The sequence below is a fragment of the Corythoichthys intestinalis genome, chromosome 4 (assembly GCF_030265065.1).
Source record: "Corythoichthys intestinalis isolate RoL2023-P3 chromosome 4, ASM3026506v1, whole genome shotgun sequence".
NCBI classification, from domain to species: Eukaryota; Metazoa; Chordata; class Actinopteri; order Syngnathiformes; family Syngnathidae; genus Corythoichthys; species Corythoichthys intestinalis.
This window is the reverse complement of record NC_080398.1, coordinates 47,285,006-47,308,967: the sequence shown is the minus strand read 5'-3', so window position 1 is coordinate 47,308,967 and position 23,962 is coordinate 47,285,006. Positions and strand designations below refer to the sequence as shown.

The 23,962-nt window shown below is 39.0% G+C and overlaps 1 protein-coding gene across 3 annotated transcripts in view; it reads right to left on the bottom strand.

Annotated features, from left to right (window-relative positions):
• Positions 1-23,962, bottom strand: part of LOC130914616 (F-actin-uncapping protein LRRC16A-like) — a 114,442-nt gene that overhangs the window by 53,664 nt on the left and 36,816 nt on the right. For all 3 annotated transcript variants that reach the window (XR_009062974.1, XM_057833981.1, XM_057833980.1), the window contains exons 3-9: positions 23,908-23,958; positions 10,292-10,351; positions 9,446-9,567; positions 6,994-7,091; positions 6,780-6,850; positions 6,519-6,592; positions 6,333-6,408 (exon numbers count right to left, since the gene is read on the bottom strand). Coding sequence is in view for 2 of the 3 variants with exons in the window: in XM_057833981.1 (XP_057689964.1) it covers positions 6,333-6,408; positions 6,519-6,592; positions 6,780-6,850; positions 6,994-7,091; positions 9,446-9,567; positions 10,292-10,351; positions 23,908-23,958 (552 nt within the window). In the remaining variant the exon portion in view is untranslated. The remainder of the gene's footprint in view (positions 1-6,332; positions 6,409-6,518; positions 6,593-6,779; positions 6,851-6,993; positions 7,092-9,445; positions 9,568-10,291; positions 10,352-23,907; positions 23,959-23,962) is intronic.

Below are 23,962 nucleotides of genomic sequence, written 5' to 3'. Positions count from 1 at the left end.
GTTTACTTCCGCTAGTCGGAGAAAAAATAAACAATGCAAGATGGAACTCTTGAAAGTAAATATTCTGCTCATCAACACTGAATAAATATTGAACATACAAATGTTGACGGGCAGGCGACGCAGAAGACGGTTTCGAGGCGGTCTGGCCGACTTTTGATGCCGCACAGAGACTCGGGTGGAGAGAGCTAGCTGTGGCGGCTAGCTTCAAACTGGCGTCGAGCACTGCGTTCAAGGTCTACAAAGCCCTCCAGCCTGTTTGCTGTGTCCTACAACCAGCCAGTGGGAAGCCATAGCAGATTTCTGGCGTCTAGGGAACTTCCCAAACTGCGTTGGGAGGCTTGATTTTAAGGTTATCATAAAAAGCACCGAGGTACTCTCAATCAGTGATGATGTATTGTGTGTGTGAACTGTCTGTTATTGAAAATTAAAGATCAAAACAACTCTTTTGACACCAGATCTGTGCTTTATTCTTCATATACTTGAAACATATGTACACAGTAAATGATGAAGTGCACCAACCAAAAATACGACATAAAGTGATAAAAAGTTGGCAGTTTTTGGCCGACTGTGTCACCGCTTCGTGTGGCCACTCGATTCCGACCACCCACGTCTCGGTGGTTCTTCCATTTATTTATTTTTTCGATCGCCGACCTTGCCATTTGGCAGTCACAATAATAATTTCTTGACTCTTCGATGATACTCCCGTCGGCTTGGTGCATTTTTGCGTGTAGAAAATAATGTTTGATTCTATTCTACAATGGCGGTGTTTTCGCCCGGAAACAACAGTCTGAGCGGACCAATCACAGTCCGTTTTCGCTACGTCTACGCGTCTACGCGACGCGAAGGTTACAAAAATCGAGAGGTGCGCGTCAGGCTACGGCGTAGGGTCGTAACTCGATTCTTCCTTGACGGCGTAGGTCTGACGCAGAAGTATAACTCGGCCTTAAGACTTTCTCTTTCTTTACTGCTCAGAAAAATGACGCATTGCAAATAGTCATTAGGTCATCTCAATGCTGTCCTTTCCTGTCTCCCTGTATCGCTCAATATTAGCATCCTGACTAGAACACTAACTAAACAAGGAGACTGAATCAACAATGAGCAGGCAAATTACTCCCTGTTGCGAAAATATCATACAGTATGTATGTAAAAAATTTGTTTTGTTTTTTTCACACAATTCTGTAGCATGTTGTGGCTACATCAGCATGACTAAAGCAGTGCTGCCCGGAATGTCAACGTTTGTGAGCGAATACATTTACCAGAAAATTTGTTTTGCTGTTGAGAGAGGAGATGTTTGCTTTTCACCCTGAGATCTCTTCCCTGCTACCTCTTGAATTATTTCATCATCTGGCTCTCCGTGTCCCTCCCCATTGAAATCCAAACTGACCTACATATTTCTACCCTGTTGCTGTTGATTTGCTTTTTCGTTTTCGATTTATTTCTCTGGCACATTAGTGACTGTGAATTTAGTACGGCTGCAGGTATCGATTATTTTAGTAGTCGATTAATCTATCAATTAGTTAGTTCAAATAATCGAGTAATCGGTAGGCATGTGCTGGTTACCGGTTTCAAGGTTTACCGCGGTATGAAAACGTCACGGTTTCAAAACCACATAAATTTTCCACCGTACCGTAGTTACGTTATTAGCCATCTTTAAGGTCCTAAAAATATCCGAGGCTTGAAACGGCAGTGCTCATCCATCCCTTTCAAGTTGTTGCTCTGTCCTGTGTCTGTCAGTGACATGCACCTGAGCTTTCTCCAATCTCAAAAATAGACCAAGTCGCTAGTATGGGAGTACTTCGGCTAGCGAAAAGAAACAGATGGCTGCGGCTTAGAGGAGGAAGGAAAGCTGACGTGCAGGGAACACCTCCAACATGACATCACATTTATGTGATCATCCGTCACAAAATTTAAGGTAAGTAAACTCTTTCATGAACGCTTCTCACCAGCTACGAGAGTTCACTCAAGCTGGTTTAGTGTGTCTAGTGATGGTAAAACAAATACTATGATGTAAGCTTGTTAACGAGGCAGATAACGTGGCTAGTTACTATGCCAAGATGGCTAACTAGTTTCTTCTCTATCATTAGCCTACTTTTGTAACGTCTTCCACCATTGTAAACATCTGCCAATTTGCAAATATGTTGTGAAAAATAAGATCCTGTTCAATGGAAAACAGTATTTTTGTGTACTTTTTTTTAACCCATACGTCTCAAAATAACACATTTTAGAGCTATAATTGCAATACCACGATACCGCTGTATTTTTGCTTAAGGTTGTCATACCGTCAAAATCTCATACTGGCACATGCCTAATAATCAGATTAGGAGCATTTAATGTGTTGCAGAATAAATTTTAGGAGATGTAAAATAAAGGCTTGCTAAGATTGCACTTACGAAAGAGCAATAAATGCAAACACAAAATAAAATTTCCAAGTGTTTCTTTAAACTATGTAGACTTGCACTTTCATTTAAGAATAAAATACCTGAGATCACCCTCAAACAGTATTAAAAAAAAAAAAAGTGAGGATCTAAGTACAACAAAAGAACAATTTGCTAACTTGCATAACATTTTTTAGGGGTGTAACGGTACACAAAATTCTCGGTTCGGTACGTACCTCGGTTTTGAGGTCACGGTTCGGTTCATTTTCGGTACAGCAAGAAAACAAAATGCAAAATACAGTGGTACCTCTACATACGATCACTTCGACACACGATCTTTTCGACATCCGACGTAAAATTTGAGCCGCCATTTGTTTCTACATCCGACGAGTTGCTCGAAATACGACGACATGACAGCACTGCAAACGAACGCACGGTGGATTTTCTTGTGTGAGAAATCAACACAGTTTTCAAAAAAAGTTGATACAGTTGGAGAAACAAGGAAAAAAGTGATGCTTACCTTTGAAATGAAGATGCAAGTTATAGAAAAATATGAGCTTGGGGTGCGCGTCCCTGAACTGGCTCAACAATACAGCTCCATGGTCCTCTTCCGACCACCGTTCGCCACTATTTATAAGTTAAGGTGACAATTATTATTGTGGTAACATTGCCAAGGAAATCGCCAGCTTCGTCACGTTTTTATCATTTATTTAAGAACTTATCCAACACAAAACGCGCATTGTCTTAAGCAGTTGACCGCTCTCAAGAAAACGAAAGTATTATCTCTACCGCACCGACCTATCTCACTGAGACGTCACCTTTGCGGTGCGTTCAGGGACAGTAAAAAGTGTCCGCCATATTAGAATCCGATTCGTTACATTATTTACAGGAATAATTATTAATTATTCTTATTCTTATTATATTATTCTGAATTATTTATTTATAACTTATCTGTTTTTCTATGTTTAATTGCCATTTGTAACAGTGCCAGCAGTATTTATTAAGAATTTAGTGTATGTTTTTAGGCTTTGGAACGAATTAATGGAATTATAATGTATTCCTATGGGAAAATCCTGCTCGACATACGACCATTTCGACTTACAAACAAGGTCCTGGAACGAATTAAATTCGTATGTAGAGGTACCACTGTATAAATGTGCTAGTTGTTTATTACATACTTTTGTGCTTTCAACAATAGGAACATTAGACTATACAAAGCAAGAATTCTGCTCAAAAAGTAGCGGGTATTTAAAGATAATCCAACAACAATTTGCCTTTCAGACCCGCATATTGGTCAGCTTTCTTTCTGAAAGAAAGAAGAAAAAAGAAGTCCTGTGCTAAAGAGAAAAGCAATCCAATGACAAAGATTTTAACATGTATTTTACAAATGAAATGCCTCAATGAAACATGTTTTTTAACTTGGAAACGGTTTTCAAAAGCTTTATTGGTGGATTTTCTCAAGTTAAAGAGCCACACAAAAATTAATAAATCTAATTGTGTAAGCAGGATGTGTGTATTATTCTGTTTTAGCTCATTTCAATTTATTTTATTTAAATGGGCTATTATTTATTTTATTGTGTGTTTATATTTTACAAATGTGATGTAGTATTCATTTATATTGTATATTTTATGTTGTATAACTTTAGTTCCTATGTGAATTTTAGTTCCTACTTGTTTTGTTGTGGTAGGAGGGTTTTGTATTGAACACGGGGCTGTGTTGGTTATTATTATAGCAGAGAAGACTCTGCAGTAAATCAACAAAGACAAGTCAACTGTGCCCCGAGCTACCACTCAAGAGATCTGATGGACTCAAAAAGTAGGTTACGATTGCATATTAGTTTGAAAATCGGCCAGATCCACCGTATTTTTACACGAGTGACTTCCGGCCTGATCCTAGCTACCGGTAGTAGTATTGATGCAGGAGGGCCGCGTCTTGCATCAAATAATAAACTCTGCCGTTCTTTTCGCGTGCGTCGCGTTGAGCCGCTTCTGGGATGCATCTAACACGCGGCCGCACTGCGACTGGTTTGCAGTGGCTGATTGACTCTAACGCCCCCGTTTCGCAGCGTTCTCGCGGCGGCCACGTTGTCACGCCGTTGATGTTTCTGGGTTGTACTGTCCTACCATGTTGGTCCTCATTATAGCAGAGAAGACGGAGTAAATATAATCTACACAAAGAAACTGTAACCCGATCGACTCACAGCCTCGAAAAGTAAGGGTTATATTACGTCAGAAACTCGTTCGGTTCGCGTCCGTTCCGAACCGAGCACCACGTACCGAAACGGTTCAATACTATTACATGTACCGTTACACCCTTACTACATTTTATTATTATTTTTTTTTACTATACACTTTACAAATCGTTCAAACAAATCTTCCTATAAAAACAGCTAAATATACCTATAAACTAAATTACAAATGCATAAAAAACATTAGCTTGTGTTAACAGGGAGCTACTGAGTTCAGCCATGTTAAATGAGTTATGTCATCTACACTGTTGCCACTAGAGGGCAGTGTATCCACCCAAAATCAATAAAATTAAATGCAAACACGTTCAAAACAAACCATAACAAAACGACTATAATTAAAAGAATAGTCGAAGCAGCAAAATTTAATTCGTAGCTTCATTCCTAATCGAATTGCTCGAGTTAATCGAATAATCATTACAGCACTTAAATCATGATCATCATCTTTAGTTATACGTTTTATGTTACTTATCCCTTGAATTGATCATTAAGTCATTTAACAAGGGCAAAGTTTATATTTGGAGAGACGATAACATGCAAAAAAGCAGTAAAATGGATTCAAAGAAGCAGAAGTGCCTAAATAATTACTAAATGTTCTGTCCTTCTATAAATGGCACACTAAAATAATTCAATGAACTGCTGAAGCTGTTCCTTTTTCACTGGTTTTAGTGACTGTTTAATACCCACTAATCCGGGATGGAAAAGTCACACGTTAAAGACTTGAGCCCCAGTGAACATTTGAGCCTAAATATGCACATGGCATGATGGTGAGGAAAGAGATTAAATACAACACAAAAGGAGCTGGCGATGACGACGGCATGAGATAATTGTTTGGACTGAGAAAGCCAAGTGTGGTAACTGATGAGACGGCATGAAGCCTGAAGACAAGACAGCTGGTAATGGAGACCTGCAGGGGGTCATGGTGCTGCTTTGTCTTATTTAGGTCTTGGAGTCTTATCACATGCCAACATTTGACTGATCAACAGTCAAATGGCATGAGACGGACAATGTGAGAAACAATAGCCACAATACACACAGAATTTTGTGCAAACAAGGATGATTATGAAGAGATTGAATTTGAAATCCAACAAATAGGCCAACAACAAAAAATACATTCTCTATTAAGATATTGAATTTCATTATTTTATTTTCCAGACTAACCAACAAAAGAGGGAAAACAATGACTTCCTTGGCAGAGATGATGATCTTATCTGGGCTCGGACTGAATAAACAGGAGTGACACACCAATAACCTTTTAAGATAGAGCAATAGAACAATTGAGAGCATTTATAAGTCGTGTCTCACTAGATTAACCGGGATACGATTAAATTTGGCAATCTTGCTGCAGCCCATAATACAACTGAAATATACAGCAGGGAACAAAAAGGGGGAGGGTGTAACGTGGTAATAAACTGGAACAATTTAATAAGTACCTCAAACCACACCAATAATGGTTTTACAACAGCAACACTATAATGTCCATTAGGGAGGAGATGCAACACCATATTGAGATTCCCTTTAACTGGTAACTGAGCATAGTGAGAAACAAAGCCAAAACGCAATTGACCACATGATTGCTGACTTTTCACTATTTGTGGACATAATGGAGGGAGACTTGATTTGCAGTCATCGTGCAAAAATGACAAGAATTGTTGTTTGGAGTCCCTGGCTCAACAAACACATCATCAGTGGTGCAAAAAAGAGAGCTTACCAGCTTGTAGTCCTTAGTGGCGAGCTTGGTGAACCACTGGTTGAATTCCAGGACTGCAATTATGGCCACCAAGTCTCTGAGGAAGAGAACGCAAGCAGTGAAACAAAGGTCACTAATGCAATTGAATGTAATAACTTTTTCACCTTTGTGCGCTCAAATTTTATCAGCTTTGAAAGTTTTTCAGACCTGTTCTCTAAATGGCTGAAGTCCTGCAAGTTAAGCTCTCTGGTGTCTTGCGTCAAATAGATGGTGTCCACATCCTTGAGAAAGAAAATTACAGTATAAATATATATATTTCAGAAATAGCTATCAACTTTGAATTCAGATTCCATCGTGAACAAGTAGTTTCCTTGATGACAACATATAAGAACTACAGAAAAAACATACACTTACGAGACGTCATTTTAGGTATCAATACTATATAATGGACACGTGAACAATACTGACCCATTGAACTTCTTCTCTGTATGGGAGTGACAGCCAGTCACAAACACACCTGTACATCTGAGAAAAACCACCTGTAGCACACATGTACATAAAAAAACGACAGAGAGAGAGATATAATTCAATAAACCACTAAAATGCAATGCATGACTTCCACGTGCAATCTTTTTTGCAGTCATTTTCATCAGTGAAACATGATATCTGTGACATCACTTACCACATGGTCCCGGGTCAGCAGGTTTGTTGTTTTCCCACAACATCTGCAGCGAGGTGAGTCTGTCTACAGGATCCATGCTGAGCTTCCTCATCACTTTACTGGCATAAGAAAGGATACAATAAAGCATGTTTGTCTACATTTTCTTAAAGAATCAATGTACAAGCTTGAAATATTTACGTAAAATGAATGATAACTGCCCATTTTATTTTTTTTGCTTTTAACCAAGAACCAAGACTGTTCTATGTTCATATCTATAGAAATTCAGGGATATACGCATTTATTTACAAAAAATTTCACCTTAAAAAGCTCTTTGTTTTGTGAGGACCGTTGTTGTAGCCATACACAGTAGCACAAGTTTACATTCAAATGATCAGATAATTTTTGGCCACCTGCCGTTTTTGACATTACTGCATCAATACAAAAAAAAAAAAAAAAATCGCCTTTTACGTGTTTTATTTTCTGTAACATTTCAATCTAAAAAAGACAAGGGGCCAGATAGCCGGCAAGATGTGTCAACGTGCTGAGGCAAGTGTAACATCGGAATTCAACCTAAATAAGTTGTAGTTGTATATAGAAAAATGCAAATTTTGCTTTTGTTGAGTAAAATTAAAATGATCAAAGGGAACGACTGAATTTTTTGATGTCGCTGCTCATGGAGATTCATACATAGACTTCATGATAATATTGAAGGGACAAATTCCCCAGACACTGCGCCACGCCTTCAAGTAGGGGGCCGTCCCACACTTTACTTCAGTCTGTCAAAGTCGGTCACAGTTATTGTCAAACGCATGCAGCGATCCAACGACGGATTTAGGTTGAAAAAGTATGACAGCTGTACCGCATATAAACAGGAAGAATTGGCTCAGGAGTGATTTGTTCGAGGATTCAAGGTAATTATTATATTTTTCGTAACATGCATGCATTTTGAAACGTAGTGAAAAAAATCAATGGGAGAAATTAACCTAATTCAAATCATGATTTGCAATATTTACGTAAAATAAATGCTAACTGCCCGTTTTTTTTTTTTTTTTTTTTTTTTGCTTTTAACCAAGAATCGAGACTGTTGTACGTCCATATCTATAAAGACTTCAGGGATTTATGCGTTTATTCACAAGAATTGTCAACGTCAAAATCTCATTGTGGTGATAAGGCGGCGCCAAAGTGGCTTAAAGACTAGCAGCACGTTCGACATATTTACGGAAAATAAATGCTAACTGGCCGGTTTTTTTTTTTTTTGGCTTTTAACCAAGAATCGAGACTGTTTTACGTCCACATCTATAAAGACTTCAGGGATTTAAGCATTTATTCACAAGAATTTTCAACGTAAAAAGCTCTTTGTTTCCACTCGGTCAGCTTTTTTATTAATCAGCTCCGCACTTTATGTCCCGGCAATATATTATGAAGTCTATGACTCATATATGCCTAAGTCAACTGCTCAATTGAATAATGTTCAATTGAATACACAACAAGATAACCCAAGATATTTAATGATCGAAATAAATAAACTGTATATTCTTCCCCAAAAAAACTGACAGGGGCATGTTAACCACAGTTGCCCGTTTTGGTTTTAGGTCGCTAGCGGCTTTGGTTTTAAAAATATTTGAATTTTAAGTTTTTGAAAATAGGCCCCCTACGGATCAGCCTCGAGCCCCGTGTCCTGTCAACTGATAGTAAAGCCTATGCACATGGTACAAGCCCTTGCAAAATGCTACTGTCAGAGGGGTAAAAGTTCAGGCCAAGGCTGACGTACCATTACAAGGCCCATAGTATAAATAAAGTATAATGAAAAAAGGGACTACAGGTACACAGGGGCAAAGTTGATGATAAATGCTCAATGGCGAAGGGTAACCGATCCCGTCATGCTTTGCCAACCATGTGTGACGGAAACCCATAAGCCTTGCAATTAAATGTGCTCCATCTGTGTGATAAACCTTAAAAGAATTGAAATGCCACCCCATAAATCACTAGGGATGAGAAAGTTAATGCAGGGTACGTGTAATTTAGATTTTATGTCTCCACTAGGGGGGATAAGGTTAGGTTACCCTGAAGGGGCTTGAAGTTATTTGTATGTGTGTTGGGGGAAGTCTGCTGTGGAAGGAGTCTCAGAGTCTTCAGAGGTCTCTAAGAACACCACAAATAGTCACTCAGCACTTTTAAATAAAAGAAGCCTGTGCTTGTACTGTACGTGAACTTACAGTATAGCGAGAGGAATGAATAGTCACTCAACTTGCAGAACTAAGTAGCAATTGCTCTTGTCACAAGGCCATAGAAAACCAGTCATTTTACAAACTCCCTTATCTTCAAATGACTAATTAAAAAAAGCTAAGCCATTATATTGATTCAGCGCAACTCGGTATTATAGGACAGAGCATGCATGTTTGTGAAAAAGCAAATGCAAATGAGCATTTTTTTCTAATTATTTTGGGGTGTTTATGACTGTGATTAAACTCACCTAGGTGGAAGACCTGGACATATTTTGAGGAGACAGAATCCTATCTGAGCAACCACCTCATTGACCTCATCAGTGGAGAGTAGCTTCAATGAGAAGGCGCCCCGCTCATATTCTATAAACAGCTGAAAAGGAAACAAAAAAGTTTTTTTAAGGGCAATGAATTGAAAAAAAATCTATTGTTGTAGTCATACAGTACAATTCTATGTCCAGTTAAATTCTATAATCCTTTCTTTTGCTAACCACTCTGTCCATGGACCAAATAACTAAAATAAAAGTAAAGATTTAATGACCTTTTCCAAGATGGGTTAACCACTACGGTATTTCACAGTAATTATGCAAATTAGTATGCACACTTGTCGCCTCAACTTTCAAAATTACCATAATCCTGAAAAGTTTATATCAAACATGGGAGACCATAACGGGAGAAGTGACATTTTGAGGTGTGAGTGACTCAATAGGTTGAGCAGCATGAATTAAAAAAAGTGACAAGTTATCATATCATTATAAAGTAAATCATACTGACAGCTCAAATGAAGGCACATTGAAGACCTCTCTGGTTGTATAAAGATGATTTCAGTTCAAGGAATGATATTAAATTGTAATTACTGATTTTGATATATTGATCCCCATGTAAAACTGCCCTTTTCGTGTAAAAATGTGACCACTTCAGCAGGCATTCCAGTGACAAACATTCCCTCTATGCCCCTCATGGAAATCCCACTAGTAATTCCATGCAAATGTGACAGCAGGGTTTAAATAAGCATTGGGATGTGGTTTTGACAGCCCACAAAAAAAAACTACAGTTTGCTTTATGTGTACTTGTACTTAAGATAAGACGTTCTGTACCTGCGTTGGCTTGTTACATGCAATGCCCTGGATCTCCAAGTAGTTAAAGCAGTGTTCAACCTAAACAAACACAAAAGGGTAGAAGTGTGAGATACAACAGAAGAAAGCAAGTCATGCATTCAGAAGGGCACACTTGAATCCAATGTTTGTGTGTCAAGTGATTACTGTTTGGTCTTCTGTGATAGTACTGTAATTGTTCCAAATAACAAGACTTGACCGTGACAGACTGTCGAAAGAATGTGCATAAATATGTCTTCCACATAATTAATAGGTTCAAACAGTCCTTTCTTGTTTCTCTGATGTACTATTTTAGCTATGAAACGAAATGTATTTTGGAAAAAGACACAATTATGTGTATAACTAGGGGTGTGACAAAATATCGAAATGGTGATATATCGTGATACTTTGTATCACAAAAGGTTATCGGTAAGCTCCTGCCAAGAATCCAGATATCGTTTTAAAAAGGTGTCAATGCCAAAAAAAATAAAAAATATTTTTTTTAAAGGAACCAATAAGTTGCTACCAAAATCTTCAATAGTGTCTCGGTTAACTGGGAACGTTCGTTCATTCGAAACCAGAGTATTCACAGTCATTCTGTCTGATTTTCAGGGCATTTACAGGTCATTTCCTGTTGAGTTTGAGTCACTGCCTATTCATTTGGGTGATTCCTAGGTCACTTCCTGTTCTGTAACTCAAAATAAACAGGAAGTGACCTGTAAAATACCCCATAATCAACAGGAAGTAACTGAAAATCAACAGGTAAATGACCTTGTATAGCCCAAAATTACCTCATTGCCTGGCATTGACTGCCACTGACGGTCATAGACTATAAATCCGTTTGAAGTGGGAGGGATGGCAGCGAATGAACGAATTCATTCGCTGCCACCCTTCCAGTTCAAATGGATTGGACTTATACTAGTGATAAACCCATTCCAATTCACAGCAGAAGCTTGTTTTTCTGTTTATTAGTTGCTCGTAGAGTATTCTAGAATGATTTCCTGACCAACGTATCGATAATCGTTGTATTGCCATATCGTCAGATCATCGTTATCGTGAGCTTTGTATCGCAAATCGCATCGTATCGTGAGGTACCAAGAGGTTCCCACTCCTATGTATAACAAAAATGAAGTATCGCATTGTTATAAAAGAAAAAACATAAAAGCACCGTAGTCTGCTTCTGCATACCAAGAATGGACAAAGCAAAGATTATCTTCCACGTGATAGTGGGAGAATGTCTGTGCTTACAAAAATGTCTGAGACTGTTTATATTACTGTGAGTAGGCAAAGTTCCCGCAGTTGCATCTTTCACTACACAGTGCCTGAAGGCAGGCCAGGAAGCGAGAGCAGACAATTCAGGTGGGAGTTGACTTTCTGAGTATTGGCTCACAGATGAGAGAGGAGAGACGATATGCAGACTGTCTGCTGTCTGACTGTGTGTGTGTTTGTGCAAGGCATGGTCTTCTCACCAGTGTTTTGTCTACAGTACAGAATTTTTTAATCACAAAACACTACAATCAGCTTCCCATTATTAATTGTGTTGACAGTCTTCAAACCCTACTTTGAGTGAAATTAGGGACGTTGTGTAAAACTGAATAAAACCAGAATACAGTGAAACAGTAAAGACATTTTCAATATATGTTCAATTGAGTACACAACAAGATAACCTAAGATATTTAATGATCGAAATATTAAACTGTATATTCTTCCCCAAAAAACTGTGACTGGGCATGTTTACCACAGTGGTACATCACATTTTTTGTTGTTAAAGCTTTCTAGGTAAAATTCTTTCTTCTTGCTTGATGTACAACTTCCATTGCTCGAGACTCCATTATCGTATACAGTGGTACATCGACATTTGAACGCATCAACATATGATCCCTTTGACATTCGACGTAAAATTGGACTTTTTGTCTCGACATATGACGACACGCTCGACAATACCACGATTTATGACAGCGTTTCAATTTTATGGTTATCTCACAAGATGGCAGCACAGCGGATTTTCTTGTGTGAAGAACCAACATGGGTCCCAAGAGGGTTAGTGCAGGTGGTGAAAAACGGTGGCACCTCCCATTAAAATTAAGAAGGAAATGATGGAAAAATATGAGCGTGGTGTGCGCGTCAGTGAACTGGCTCAACAATACGGCCAGAATATGTCTACGATCCCGACGGTCCTCAAGCAGATGGAAGCCATCAAAATGGTCAAAGCATCCAATGGGAAAACTATTCTCTCTAAATGTCGTAGCGCTATTTCAGAGAAGATGGAACACCTTTACCTTCTTATGGATTGAAGTGCCCATGACAGCAAAAAGCATGTGTACTTCATATTTCACGCGGTATTCTATGCTCCTGAATGAAATGGACTGCTTGGAAGTGTGTGGAAGAAATCGACTGATTTATTCAATTTTTTGAACCCCGCGGCATGAAAATGAGTGACTTCCTGGATTGAGGAAGAATGCGAATGTGACGTCAGCGGACAAACTGCTTTCACTATACAGCCATTAGTATCATATGCAGAAGGCCTGCAGTTGCAGCTGATTTTGCAAATTCATTCGTTTATTTTTCGCATCATGCCAGCCTAATATACTGCAGGTTTTTGTTGCTGCACCAGGGAGAGGCGTGTGAGCCTTTTTGGGTTTCACCGCAGAGAATGGCCAAAACAAGTCCAACAACTGTGGGACCATTGGACCAACGAGGAAGTGAGTAAACTAAGTTTTTTATATTATGTCAAATACTGGGATCATGGCATACGTTTTAATAAGGAGGCGGCTTGCATTTTGTGGGTGACAATGCTCCATGTCCACCGAGAAGGCCACTCGGACGATGACCAGCGACTTGTCACACACTGTGGTCGCCGGCCGATGAGCGTCCGCGCTTGGGGAGCCTCCCGCTCTCGTCTCTGGTTCTCGATTGTGTCCAGACTTCCACCCCCTCAGTCCCCTTCGTGTGCCCGCCAATAGACCCCTATCCTCAGCTTGGGCTCGGGCAGCCACGCGCTCCTCCGACATTGGACAGTTTGTCCGGCTTTTATTCTCCAGCTGCAGCCCCGCCAAGGAGTACTCCTGCCAGAGCCGCAGCAGGAGAACGACGAGCCGAAACTTGCTCTCCGCCGGGGGCTGGCCGATCGGTGAAGGCTGTCACCTTCGCCGCTGTGTGTGACATGAGTCAGGGTAGTTATGTGTGATTTTTCGTTTTCGAAAGGCAAAAAAGATTGGAAGACCTACTCGGTTCTGATTAGCATGTAGCCTGGCTCTTACGCTTCCTTTTGTTTATGCTCGTTCGTCCGTCTCCGAGTCGCCGGGAGGGAAATGACAACAGCCACACTAACTCCGGTGGCATAAAATACTGTTTGGGAGGTTTAAGAAGTCGGCATTTTTGACCATTATACGGTAATTTAGCCCTGTTGGACTGAATAAATGCATTTTTAATATTTCATATTCCATTTATCACAAGAATGTTATTTGTCATGACCATACAATTTATTTAGCAATCAGTGAATAATACTTGGAGCCAAAAACTATCCTGTGAAAATATTGGAGTAGAGAGAAAACAATTATGACATTTTACAGTATGCTGTAGTCATCAGCCCCCTGTTTGTTGTCATTCTGAATCTTCCTCCTTCTCCAAATACGACTCAAACATATATGGCTGCATGCCAAAGGTTTCCTCTGGTTCGAAAATATCACTTGAAAGATCCACAGTTGAAGTAGAATCGCTGAAAAACGCTTTCTTCTCCACTGGGCTAAATTCTGAAATAAACAGCGGATTAAAAGACTCTTTTCTTGTCATCTGTGCTTTGCCAAATTGTTGTATATAGCCAAATCCTCTCAAAATATGATTTTCCTTCCAATAATGATGCTATTTAAGATTTTTTTATGGGTTCATAGGCACTTTAAGGATAAAGAGACCTCCACCTGCAGTCTCCTCTCCTATTACCTCTGTTCGCCAGTCTTTATAAGTTAAAGTTGTAGCGCGGAGCAAGAAAGGGAGTGAGGCAACGTGTCAAAATAAGCAGCTAAACTGCGATGCCTTTTTGACATTCCAGGAGCAACGTTACACACACGTCAACCAGCAACCTCTGGCTTTTTCCTTAAACCCCCCCCCCCCGGGTGAATTATGTAAATACCACTACAAGGTCACAATAAAAACGCTTTTTTATTTCCGATTTATAATAATAATCATTATTATTCTGATTTGTTTTAATAATGTATTTGTTTTGCTATATGTAATTGCCATTTCTAATTGTACCTGCAGTTTTTATGAAGTATTTGGCGTAGGTTTTTGGGCTGTGGAATGATTTAATCTAATTATAATGTATTCTTATGGGAAAATCCTGCTTAACATACGACCATTTTGATTTACAAACCAGGTCCTGGAACTAATTAAAATATGCATATAGAGGTAGCACTGTATTGCGTTCCACAATGCGTCACATGGTTTTAACCCTTAATTAACGTCTGAGTACTGACATTTTGCCAGCAAAAGGAAAAACGGGGTCCTGAACTGGACTGCTAGGAGGTCAGTCTCGGACTCAGATTCTTTTTACTATGACACCAAACTGTTCTAAAACGTACGGAATGTGGGTTGCTTCTGTCTTCCTGAACTAAATAGGGCATCCCTGAAAAGGATGTTGCATGAATTGCAGATCGTTGCCTGTATGTACCTTTCAGCATTAAATGGAGTCTTCTTTCATCAGCAAGTTACTCCTGCCATATACTAAATACTTCATTACACCACCACAGGTGCTGCCTTTTTAATTTGCGCTGATAATAAGTCAACAACTAAATTGTGCACTTGTCAGTTTGTGTTAGTCCATTTAAGGTAAGCTAGGCCACAATGAAGTGGTACTTTGGAAGCTGAGTTCAATAATGTTTTTCTAAGGTGTTCCTGAGCATAAGTGGAAACATCCTATTACATAATATTAAAAAAATAAATACATTTATCCTGGGGTGGGCAAACCAGTCCTCAAGGGGTGTGGATGCAGTTTTTTTTCCCCCAACTGATCCAGCACAGGCATCTTAACAAATGAGGTTTCTGCTGATACAAGCAGCACCTCACTGCAATCAACTGATTACACTTGTCAGACACCAGATTGGTGAGAAGATGTCCTCTTGACCCTTTTGGAATAGTTTACTTGATACTGAATATAAATCTCAGAAAAGACATCTGTAATTCAGTCGCACCAATGTTTCACTCTTTTAAAAAAAAAAAAAAAAAAAAAAAAAAAAAGTTTACTTAGTCATCTGGTCGTTTATAAAGGCTTACAACTGTTATAAACATAAGTGACTTCATGACACAACACTTTAAAAAGAAAATACAGTTTTTCATTTTTGTGTCATTCCAGAATTTTGGTGCTAAGATCGCCAAATGACTTGCTAATCAAGACCATTTTGCCATATCAAATAAAACTACAGCCACAAGAGACACGAGCAGAAAAATAGAAGAGCATCCAAGATGCTTTGTGCATTACACAAAAGTCCTATTAACTTAATGTGAAAACATTTACAATAGGCATGCTTCAACAGTGATATTTACAGAATGTTACAATATGTGGTAAACATTGTCATGGTAGCTGAACTGATTTTTAGCCAATATTACAGGAACATGCTGACACACAAAAATCAAGGGAAAAACGCCAAAAATCCTGCTGATAGATGACCGAATGCATTAGTGTTTGCAGTGCTCACTCATTTGTCAATTGCCCACCTGTCCCTGGACGATGGATAGTGCTCAATGCTTAGTTATGTGCAGCAAACATTGAAAAATCTATAATAAGATTATATATATAAAACACAAATGTATCAATTAAAATGCCTCACAAAGGGTGGGATAATATGTGTGTCTATTTGGGAAGAGATGTGGTTGAGGAATCCGAGATGTGCACAAAGAAAAGAGCCCATTGAAATTGTAAGAATGAGCCAGAGAGGGTATTCACGGACATGGGAATACAAGTAGAAAGTGAATGGAAGGTTTCTGTTTTACAGAATCTCTATGTCAAAGTCTTGCACACAACTCCAAGAATAACACACATTAAAACCATATCTTATTTTGTCTTCAAAACAACAGTGGAAATTACATGCATATTAAAGTGCCTGTGACACGAAAAAGCATGTTTATTTCATAATACACGCGGTATTTTATGCTCCTGAATGAAATGGACCGCTTGGATGTGTGTGGAAGCGATCGCTACATTTATTTAGTTTTTTGAATCCCGTGCAATGAAAATGAGTGACTTCCAGGAACAGTCTCGAGTTGAGAAAGAGGGCGCTGTGACGTGTACGGTAGAAGGAGTCCCCTTCACTATACAGCCGTACTGTTGTATGAGAAGGACTAAGGATTCAGCTGATTTTGCGGATTAATACGTTTATTTTACGCATCACGCCAGCTAAACGGCTGCAGAAAAATCTTGCTGTGCGAGGGAGAGGCGTGTGCGTCTTTTGGGGGTTTCAAAAGGTTCCCATTCACCAGTGGATATCGGCCAAAACAAGCACTACTACTGTGGGACCATGGGACTTACCAGGAAGTGAGTAAACATTGTTTTTTTTGGTATTATGTCAAAAACTGGGATCATTTTAATATGTAGGTGGCTTGCATTTTGTGGCTGACATGCTCCTTGTCGACTCAGCCGACGACCGGCGGCTTGTCACACATCCCCCCGCCGGGAGAACACAATACTCGCCTTATTCCCCTCTTCATGTTCCCGGTGTTTTGTCATGGTTACGGTGTTTTCCGACCCATCAGAAATTGCAACTTTGAGTTAAAAATAGCCGCGAATACAGTGATTACAAAGTAAACACTACAAACTTTCTTTAAATAAAGGACTAGCTACACACTCTTCCGACATCGGCCGGTTTGTTCAGCAGTCATTGTCCAGCTGCTTCCCCGGCGAGCTCTCCTGTCCGTAGCAGCAGGGGAACGAGCTGTAAATTGCTCTCCGCTGGGTGGTTTGCCGATCGGCGTAAACAATCGACAACCCAGTCGTCATGTGAAATGACCTGGGCTAGTTATGTGTGATTTTCCGCTTCGAAAACTTTAAAACATCACTCGGTTCGAGTTAACATGTCGGCTAGCTGTCACGCCTTTTGGTTTTTTTACATTCTCCGAAGCTGGGGGAGGGAAATGACAAGTCCGATTTAGGTGGCATAAAATATCGTTTGGGAGATGCGACAGTAAAGGTGAAGTCGACAGTTTTGACCATTATGGAGCAATTTTGCCATGTCGTCTTGAATGAATGCAATTTTATTATTTCATATTCCATTTAGCACAAGACTGTTATTTGTCATGACCATGCCATTTATTTAGCTATTGGGGAAAAATACTTTGATAAAAATAATATCCTGTAAAAATATTGGAGTAGAGAAACTGAAACAATGACATTTTGCGGCTCACTTTGTCACGTTTTCCTCGTTCTGAATAATTCTCCCTCAACGGGCTGACTGGTCCTTCTCAAGCCATTTATTTTGCTATTGGGGAAAAATACTTGGAAAAAAAGAATTGGTAAGACTTTATAATAACTATCCATTTTACTAGTTAATAGATCATTAGTAAACTGTTGATAAATGATTTATTGTTGATTTGTGAAGTATTTGTTAACAGTTTGATAAGCATTTACAGCGTGTTCCAATTTGATTGACCCCATTCTAAATGCCCATGCTAGTTGATGGATCTTAATAAAACTATATACACTTTATGTTGAAGCTCCTAAATTTTATTGGTTAAATATACAAAGAAAAGTACAAATATTTGTTGGTTCTTTGGCAGATTTTCATAAATGTGCAACATGAGTGCTGCCTGCAAAATGCCTTATCAAAATGCCTTTTCTTTTGAAGTGAACGGCATTTAACCATAAAAGATAGAAATGCCAAACGTTACACACAAAAACTTGAAACTTTTCTACACAAACTGTGTTTCAGGTTAAGAACACCCTGTAAATGCTTAACAAACTGTTAACAAATACTTCACAAATCAACAATAAATCATTTATCAACAGTTTATTAATGACAATTACCTAGTAAAACGAATACTTATTATAAAGTGTTACCAAAGAATATACTGTAAAAATATTGGAGTAGAGAGACTGAAACAATGACATTTTGCGGCTCCCTTTGTCGCGTTTTCCTCGTTGTGAATAATTCCCCCTCAATGGGCCGCATACTAAATCAGATGAAATCGTGACTCCGCTGACGTCATCCACCTGTCGGGGACGCTAGAGCCCTATAATGGTAGGCGTGGCTAACCGGCAGATTAAAAGACTAATTTCTCATCATCTGCGCTTTGCTAAATTGTTGTATATAGTCTAATCATCTCAAAATATGATTCTAATTCACATAATAATCCTATTTAAGAGTTTTTTTCTCCTGTCGTACGCACTTTAAACAAACAGTACCATTCAGCTACCAAGTGTAGTAGTAAATCTTCATTTTCATTGGACTCCACTAATATTGATTTCACCTTTCTAAATAAATCAATGAAGCAAGAAATACCGTAGCACTCAGCTCATTTTTAGATCAATATGGAGGCAATTAACATTACAGTACTTAACATCTGTATCTAAACCCTACCTTGGACACAGAAACATATTTTATGATTTGTCAATGTGACATGAGCACACTCGTAAAACATACCCACACATTTGCATGAAATAAATAACTGATTGTGGTTTCATCATGGCTAAGGGCCCAAATACACCAGATGCATGATCGTTGCGGTTCCGGTCTGGTTCAGTGTTGACTGCGTGCCACGCAGTACGTCAAAAAAAGGGAAATCATACCGGCTGCGCACGGCTGCGGTCCCCCAACTCAGTTCCCTCGTGAGCGCTCGCGCGATCGCGCGCTATAATGTGCCATTTAAAACAACGAAAAACACACGGAGTCTATACTCATCAGAGAAGCAGAGAGAGAGCACATTTTTTTCTTTGCATATTGATATTTTAGTTATGTCTGTCTCTTAATTCCAGATTGACTGCATCATGTTGAGATCAGGGCTCCGTGTGTGGGGGGTAGGGGGGCGGGGCCCTATTATGCCCTTGGTTGTGTCGGTGGGTTTATATCTTTGTGCACATGTAAAATTTACGGCACATAACATCTCATAGAGCTGTTATAAACAACTGTTAAATAATCTGTAATATTTATAAAATGGATAGCGAATTATATACTACACGAACTAAAAAACCGCGTACTTGGAATTGGTGTCTCAACACTGCAGATTCCTGTGCCCAGCGCAAACTGTTGGTTTTTCTATGAAAAGTCAAGTAAAATGTAGGAAAGAAAGAATAATGTCTTGAATAGACCACCAGGTCGAAACTTGTGGGTGTCTCTTTATTCTCTTTCGTACTTTTCCCCCTCAACTCTGTATACAAACAGACATTGTGTGTGCGCCGGGCACGAGAATTTCTGCAGTGGAAGCACTTCCAGATACGCTGCTTTTTTTTTTCGCTCAAAGTTGTCAGCACGTCGTGTATTTGATATCATTGCCAGAAAAACACACATAATAGGACACCTTGCAGCTTCGCTTTTAACGCTGTCCTTATAATAACGATCAGCTGCATCATATATCACTTTGTGACTTTCCACCTCCATGATGAAACGTTCTTCGTCCATTTTCGCTGGTGTTTAAACCGTGAATAAGCAACTGGGCTGTTACGTCCAGGCCCAGCTCCACCCATTTTGTCGGATGCGTGTCCGGCAAAAATAGAAAATAGCCTATACCATCCGGCGGACTGCGTCACACCGGAGATGGTCCGCAGTCAAGCCGGAGCACTGACGTGGCCGGTATACGTTGATAATGGGAACGGATTGGCTCCTGCGTTATTTTTTACCGGAGTCGGACCGGAACCGCAACGATCATGCATCTGGTGTATTTGGGCCCTAAATATCGCAGAACAATTGTTCACAATAAACAACTTATTCACATACCACATGAAAATGTAAATCTACACAATGGAAACTGGAATAAATCATGATCTTCAGCTGCAGTCAGACATCCTTCTTTGTTGCATCATACTGCTCAGAAATGATCCCCGCTAACCTTTGGCACACGAGTGAGTATGTAGTAGGAGAAATGAGAGCAAGAAGTAATCTGGATTGAGGAAATGATGGGGAGAATGAGGATGAAAATCTGAATGAAAGGCTTCAAAGACATCAAAGCAAAGGTGGTTTGACTGGGATGTGGATTCCAGCATTGGAAGTGTTTCTGATTGAGCTGTTCATAAAGCAGTGATCTGATCCTTCAAATCTGAATAGTTAACAGAGAAAAGAACACTTGCACTAGAGGGGTCGATGTTTACATCTATGGGCTGGCTATACAGAACAATACTTGTAATACAATCAATAAATCACTTAAAAACTGTCCCTTGGGGCATTGTGTTGACAGGAACTAAGGACTAACTACAGTATATAAGGGCTTCAGTTAAGTATTTCCTGGAATGAGTCGAAGGCATGATGACATCATTGAGGATAAGGGGAAGCTACTCAATGCTGCAACAAAGCAAAAAAAAAAAAAAAAAAAAAATTATATATATATATATATATATATATATTTATATATAATTTAAAATAATTAAAAATAACGCAAGTCCTGGATGACAGTGGCTTCGATTTGGGCTTTGTGTGAGCTGATTCTCGTGTGGTAAATATATATAGTATAGCAGTTGAATTTTGCCTTTAGGGATTGTAATCACTAAAACAAACTGCATTTTAGGGAAAAAAGTGGATTTGGAGGCAAAACTTAATTCGGTAACACTTTATAATAACTATCCGTTTTACTAGTTAATAGATCATTAGTAAACTGTTGATAAATGATTTATTGTTGATTTGTGAAGTATTTGTTAACAGTTTTTTTAAGCATTTACAGGGTGTTCCAATTTGGTTGACCCCATTCTAAATGCCCATGCTAGTTGATGGATCTTAATAAAACTACAACTTTTCTTTGTATATTTAACCAATAAAACTTATGACCTTCAACATAAAGTGTATATAGTTTTATTATGATCCATCAACTAGCATGGGCATTTAGAATGGGGTCAACCATATTGGAACACCCTGTAAATGCTTAACAAACTGTTAACAAATACTTCACAAATCAACAATAAATCATTTATCAACAGTTTACTAATGATGTATTAACTAGTGAAACGGATAGTTATTATAAAGTGTTACCCTTAATTCTTTGCTGTTTTTATGAAGGATGGCCACTGACATTAAACTGAAAAACACATCTTTGAAATTAAGTTAAAACAAGGAAGCAGTACAAGATAATACTATTCCAGTATTACCCGAGGATGTGTCTCCATCTGCTGAATATAGTTGGTCACAGATAAGGACAAAAAACTGAGATTGGGTTTTGTCTTTAGTAGGATACTTTTTCGATAATACATTGATTTGCAGCATTGCATGCTACTAGGATTGTGAATTGCCTCACATCTGGCAATACGATTCGTATCACGATTCACAGGTCACGATTCAATTAGAATGCGATTAATCCCGATACTAGTACACTTTAAGACGATTATTGCGACATGTGTATCTATAGATGTATGTACAGTACTGGCCAAAAGTATTGTCACCCTTGCAATTCTGTCAGATAATGCTTAATTTCTCCCAGAAAATGACTGCTATAACAAATGCTTTGGTCGTAATATATTCATTTATTTTGCTTGCAATGAAAAAACACAAAAGAAAATGGGAACAAAAATAATTATCATTTTACACAAAACTCCAAAAACGGGCTGGACAAAAGTATTGGTACCCTCAGCCTAATACTTGGAAGCACAACCTTTAGACAAAATAACTGCGAACAACCGCTTCCGATATCCATGAATTGAGTTTCTTACAATGCTCTGCTGGAATTTTAGACCATTCTTCTTTGGCCAACTGTTCCAGGTCTCTGAGATTTGAAGGGTGCCTTCTCCAAACTGCCATTTTCAGATGTCTCCACAGGTGTTCCATGGGATTCAGGTCTGGACTCATTGCTGGGGACTTTAGAAGTCTCCAGTGGTTTCTCTCAAACAATTTTCTAGTGATTTTTGAAAGGTGTTTTGGGTCATTGTCCTGCTGGAAGACCCATGACCTCTGAGGGAAACCCAGCTTTCTCACACTGGGCCTTACATTATGCTGCAAAATTTGTCTTCAGACTTCATAATGCCATGCACACAGTCAAGCAGTCCAGTGCCAGAGGCAGCAAACTTAACCCCAAAACATCAGGGAACCATGTTTGACTAAAGGGACCGTGTTCTTTTCTTTGAAGGCCTCGTTTTTCTCCTGTAAACTCCATGTTGATGATTTTCCCCAAAAAGCTCTACTTTTGTCTCATCTGACCAAAAAACATTCTTCCAAAACATTTTTGGCTTTCTCAGTTACAGTATGTTTTGGCAAACTCCAGCGCCTGGCTTTTTTATGTCTCTGGGTCAGAAGTTGGGTCTTCCTGGGTATCTTACCATAAAGTCCCTTTTCACTGAGATGCCGACGGATAGTATGGGTTGACACTGTTGTATCCTCAGACTGCAGGGCAGCTTGAACTTGTTTGGATGTAGTCGAGGTTCTTTATCCACCATCCGCACAATCTTTCGTTGAAATCTCTCATCAATTTTTCTTTTCCGTCCACATCTAGGGAGGTTAGCCACAGTGCCATGGGCTTTACACTTATTGATGACACTGTGCACGGTAGACACAGGAACTTTCAGGTCTTTGGAGATGGACTTGTAGCCTTGAGATTACCCATGCTTCCTCACAATTGTGCTTCTCAAGTCGTCAGACACTTCTTTGGTCTTCTTTCTTTTCTCAATGTGGTACACACAAGGACACAGGACAGAGGTTGAGTCAACTTTAATCCATTTTAACTGGCTGCAAGTGTGATTCAGTTATTGCCAACACCTGTTATGTGCCACAGGTAAGTAACAGGTGCTGTTAATTATACAAATTAGAGAAGCATCACATCACTTTTCAAAGGGTGCCAATACTTTTGTCTGGCCAATTTTGGGAGATGTGTAAAATTATAATGATTTTTTTTTTTTCATTCTCTTTTGTGTTTTTTTCATTGCCAGCTAAATCAATGAAGATATTACTAATAATACTAATTACTAATTAATTAATTAATTAATTACTAATAATATTTGTAATTGCAATCATTTTCTGGGAGAAATTTAGCATTATCTGATAGAATTGCAGGGGTGCCAATACTTTTGGCCAGCACTGTATTAGAAGCGCAGCCACTGTATTATTTCCACAAAAAAAAAAACACGAGTAATTAATAGATTTTGAATCGATACGAAAATTGCGTGATGTAATATCGCAATATATCTCAGAATCGATTTTTTAAACACCCTTATATGGTGCCGCTTTTTCCTGTTAAAAACAAACAAACCCAAGACAACGGCAACAAAAAAATAGCTTCTCCCAAACAGCATTGAGGAAATGTTGGGAAGGATAATTGCACATTGAGCAAGTACACATGAATTGGCGTTCACAAAAACATACACTCATGTCATTATGATTGTTGTTAAAGGATTTTGAAAAGGAAAAAAATATGCCCATTCACTCCAAAAAAACTGAGGTGACAACGTAATTCTTTTTGAACAATTCATCATAATTTTCTGTGAAAAACAACTTTGTTCCTCTTACCTTGGTGGGAATACGTGCAGTGAGGAGGTATACTCGGTGGGACGCAAGAGCCTTT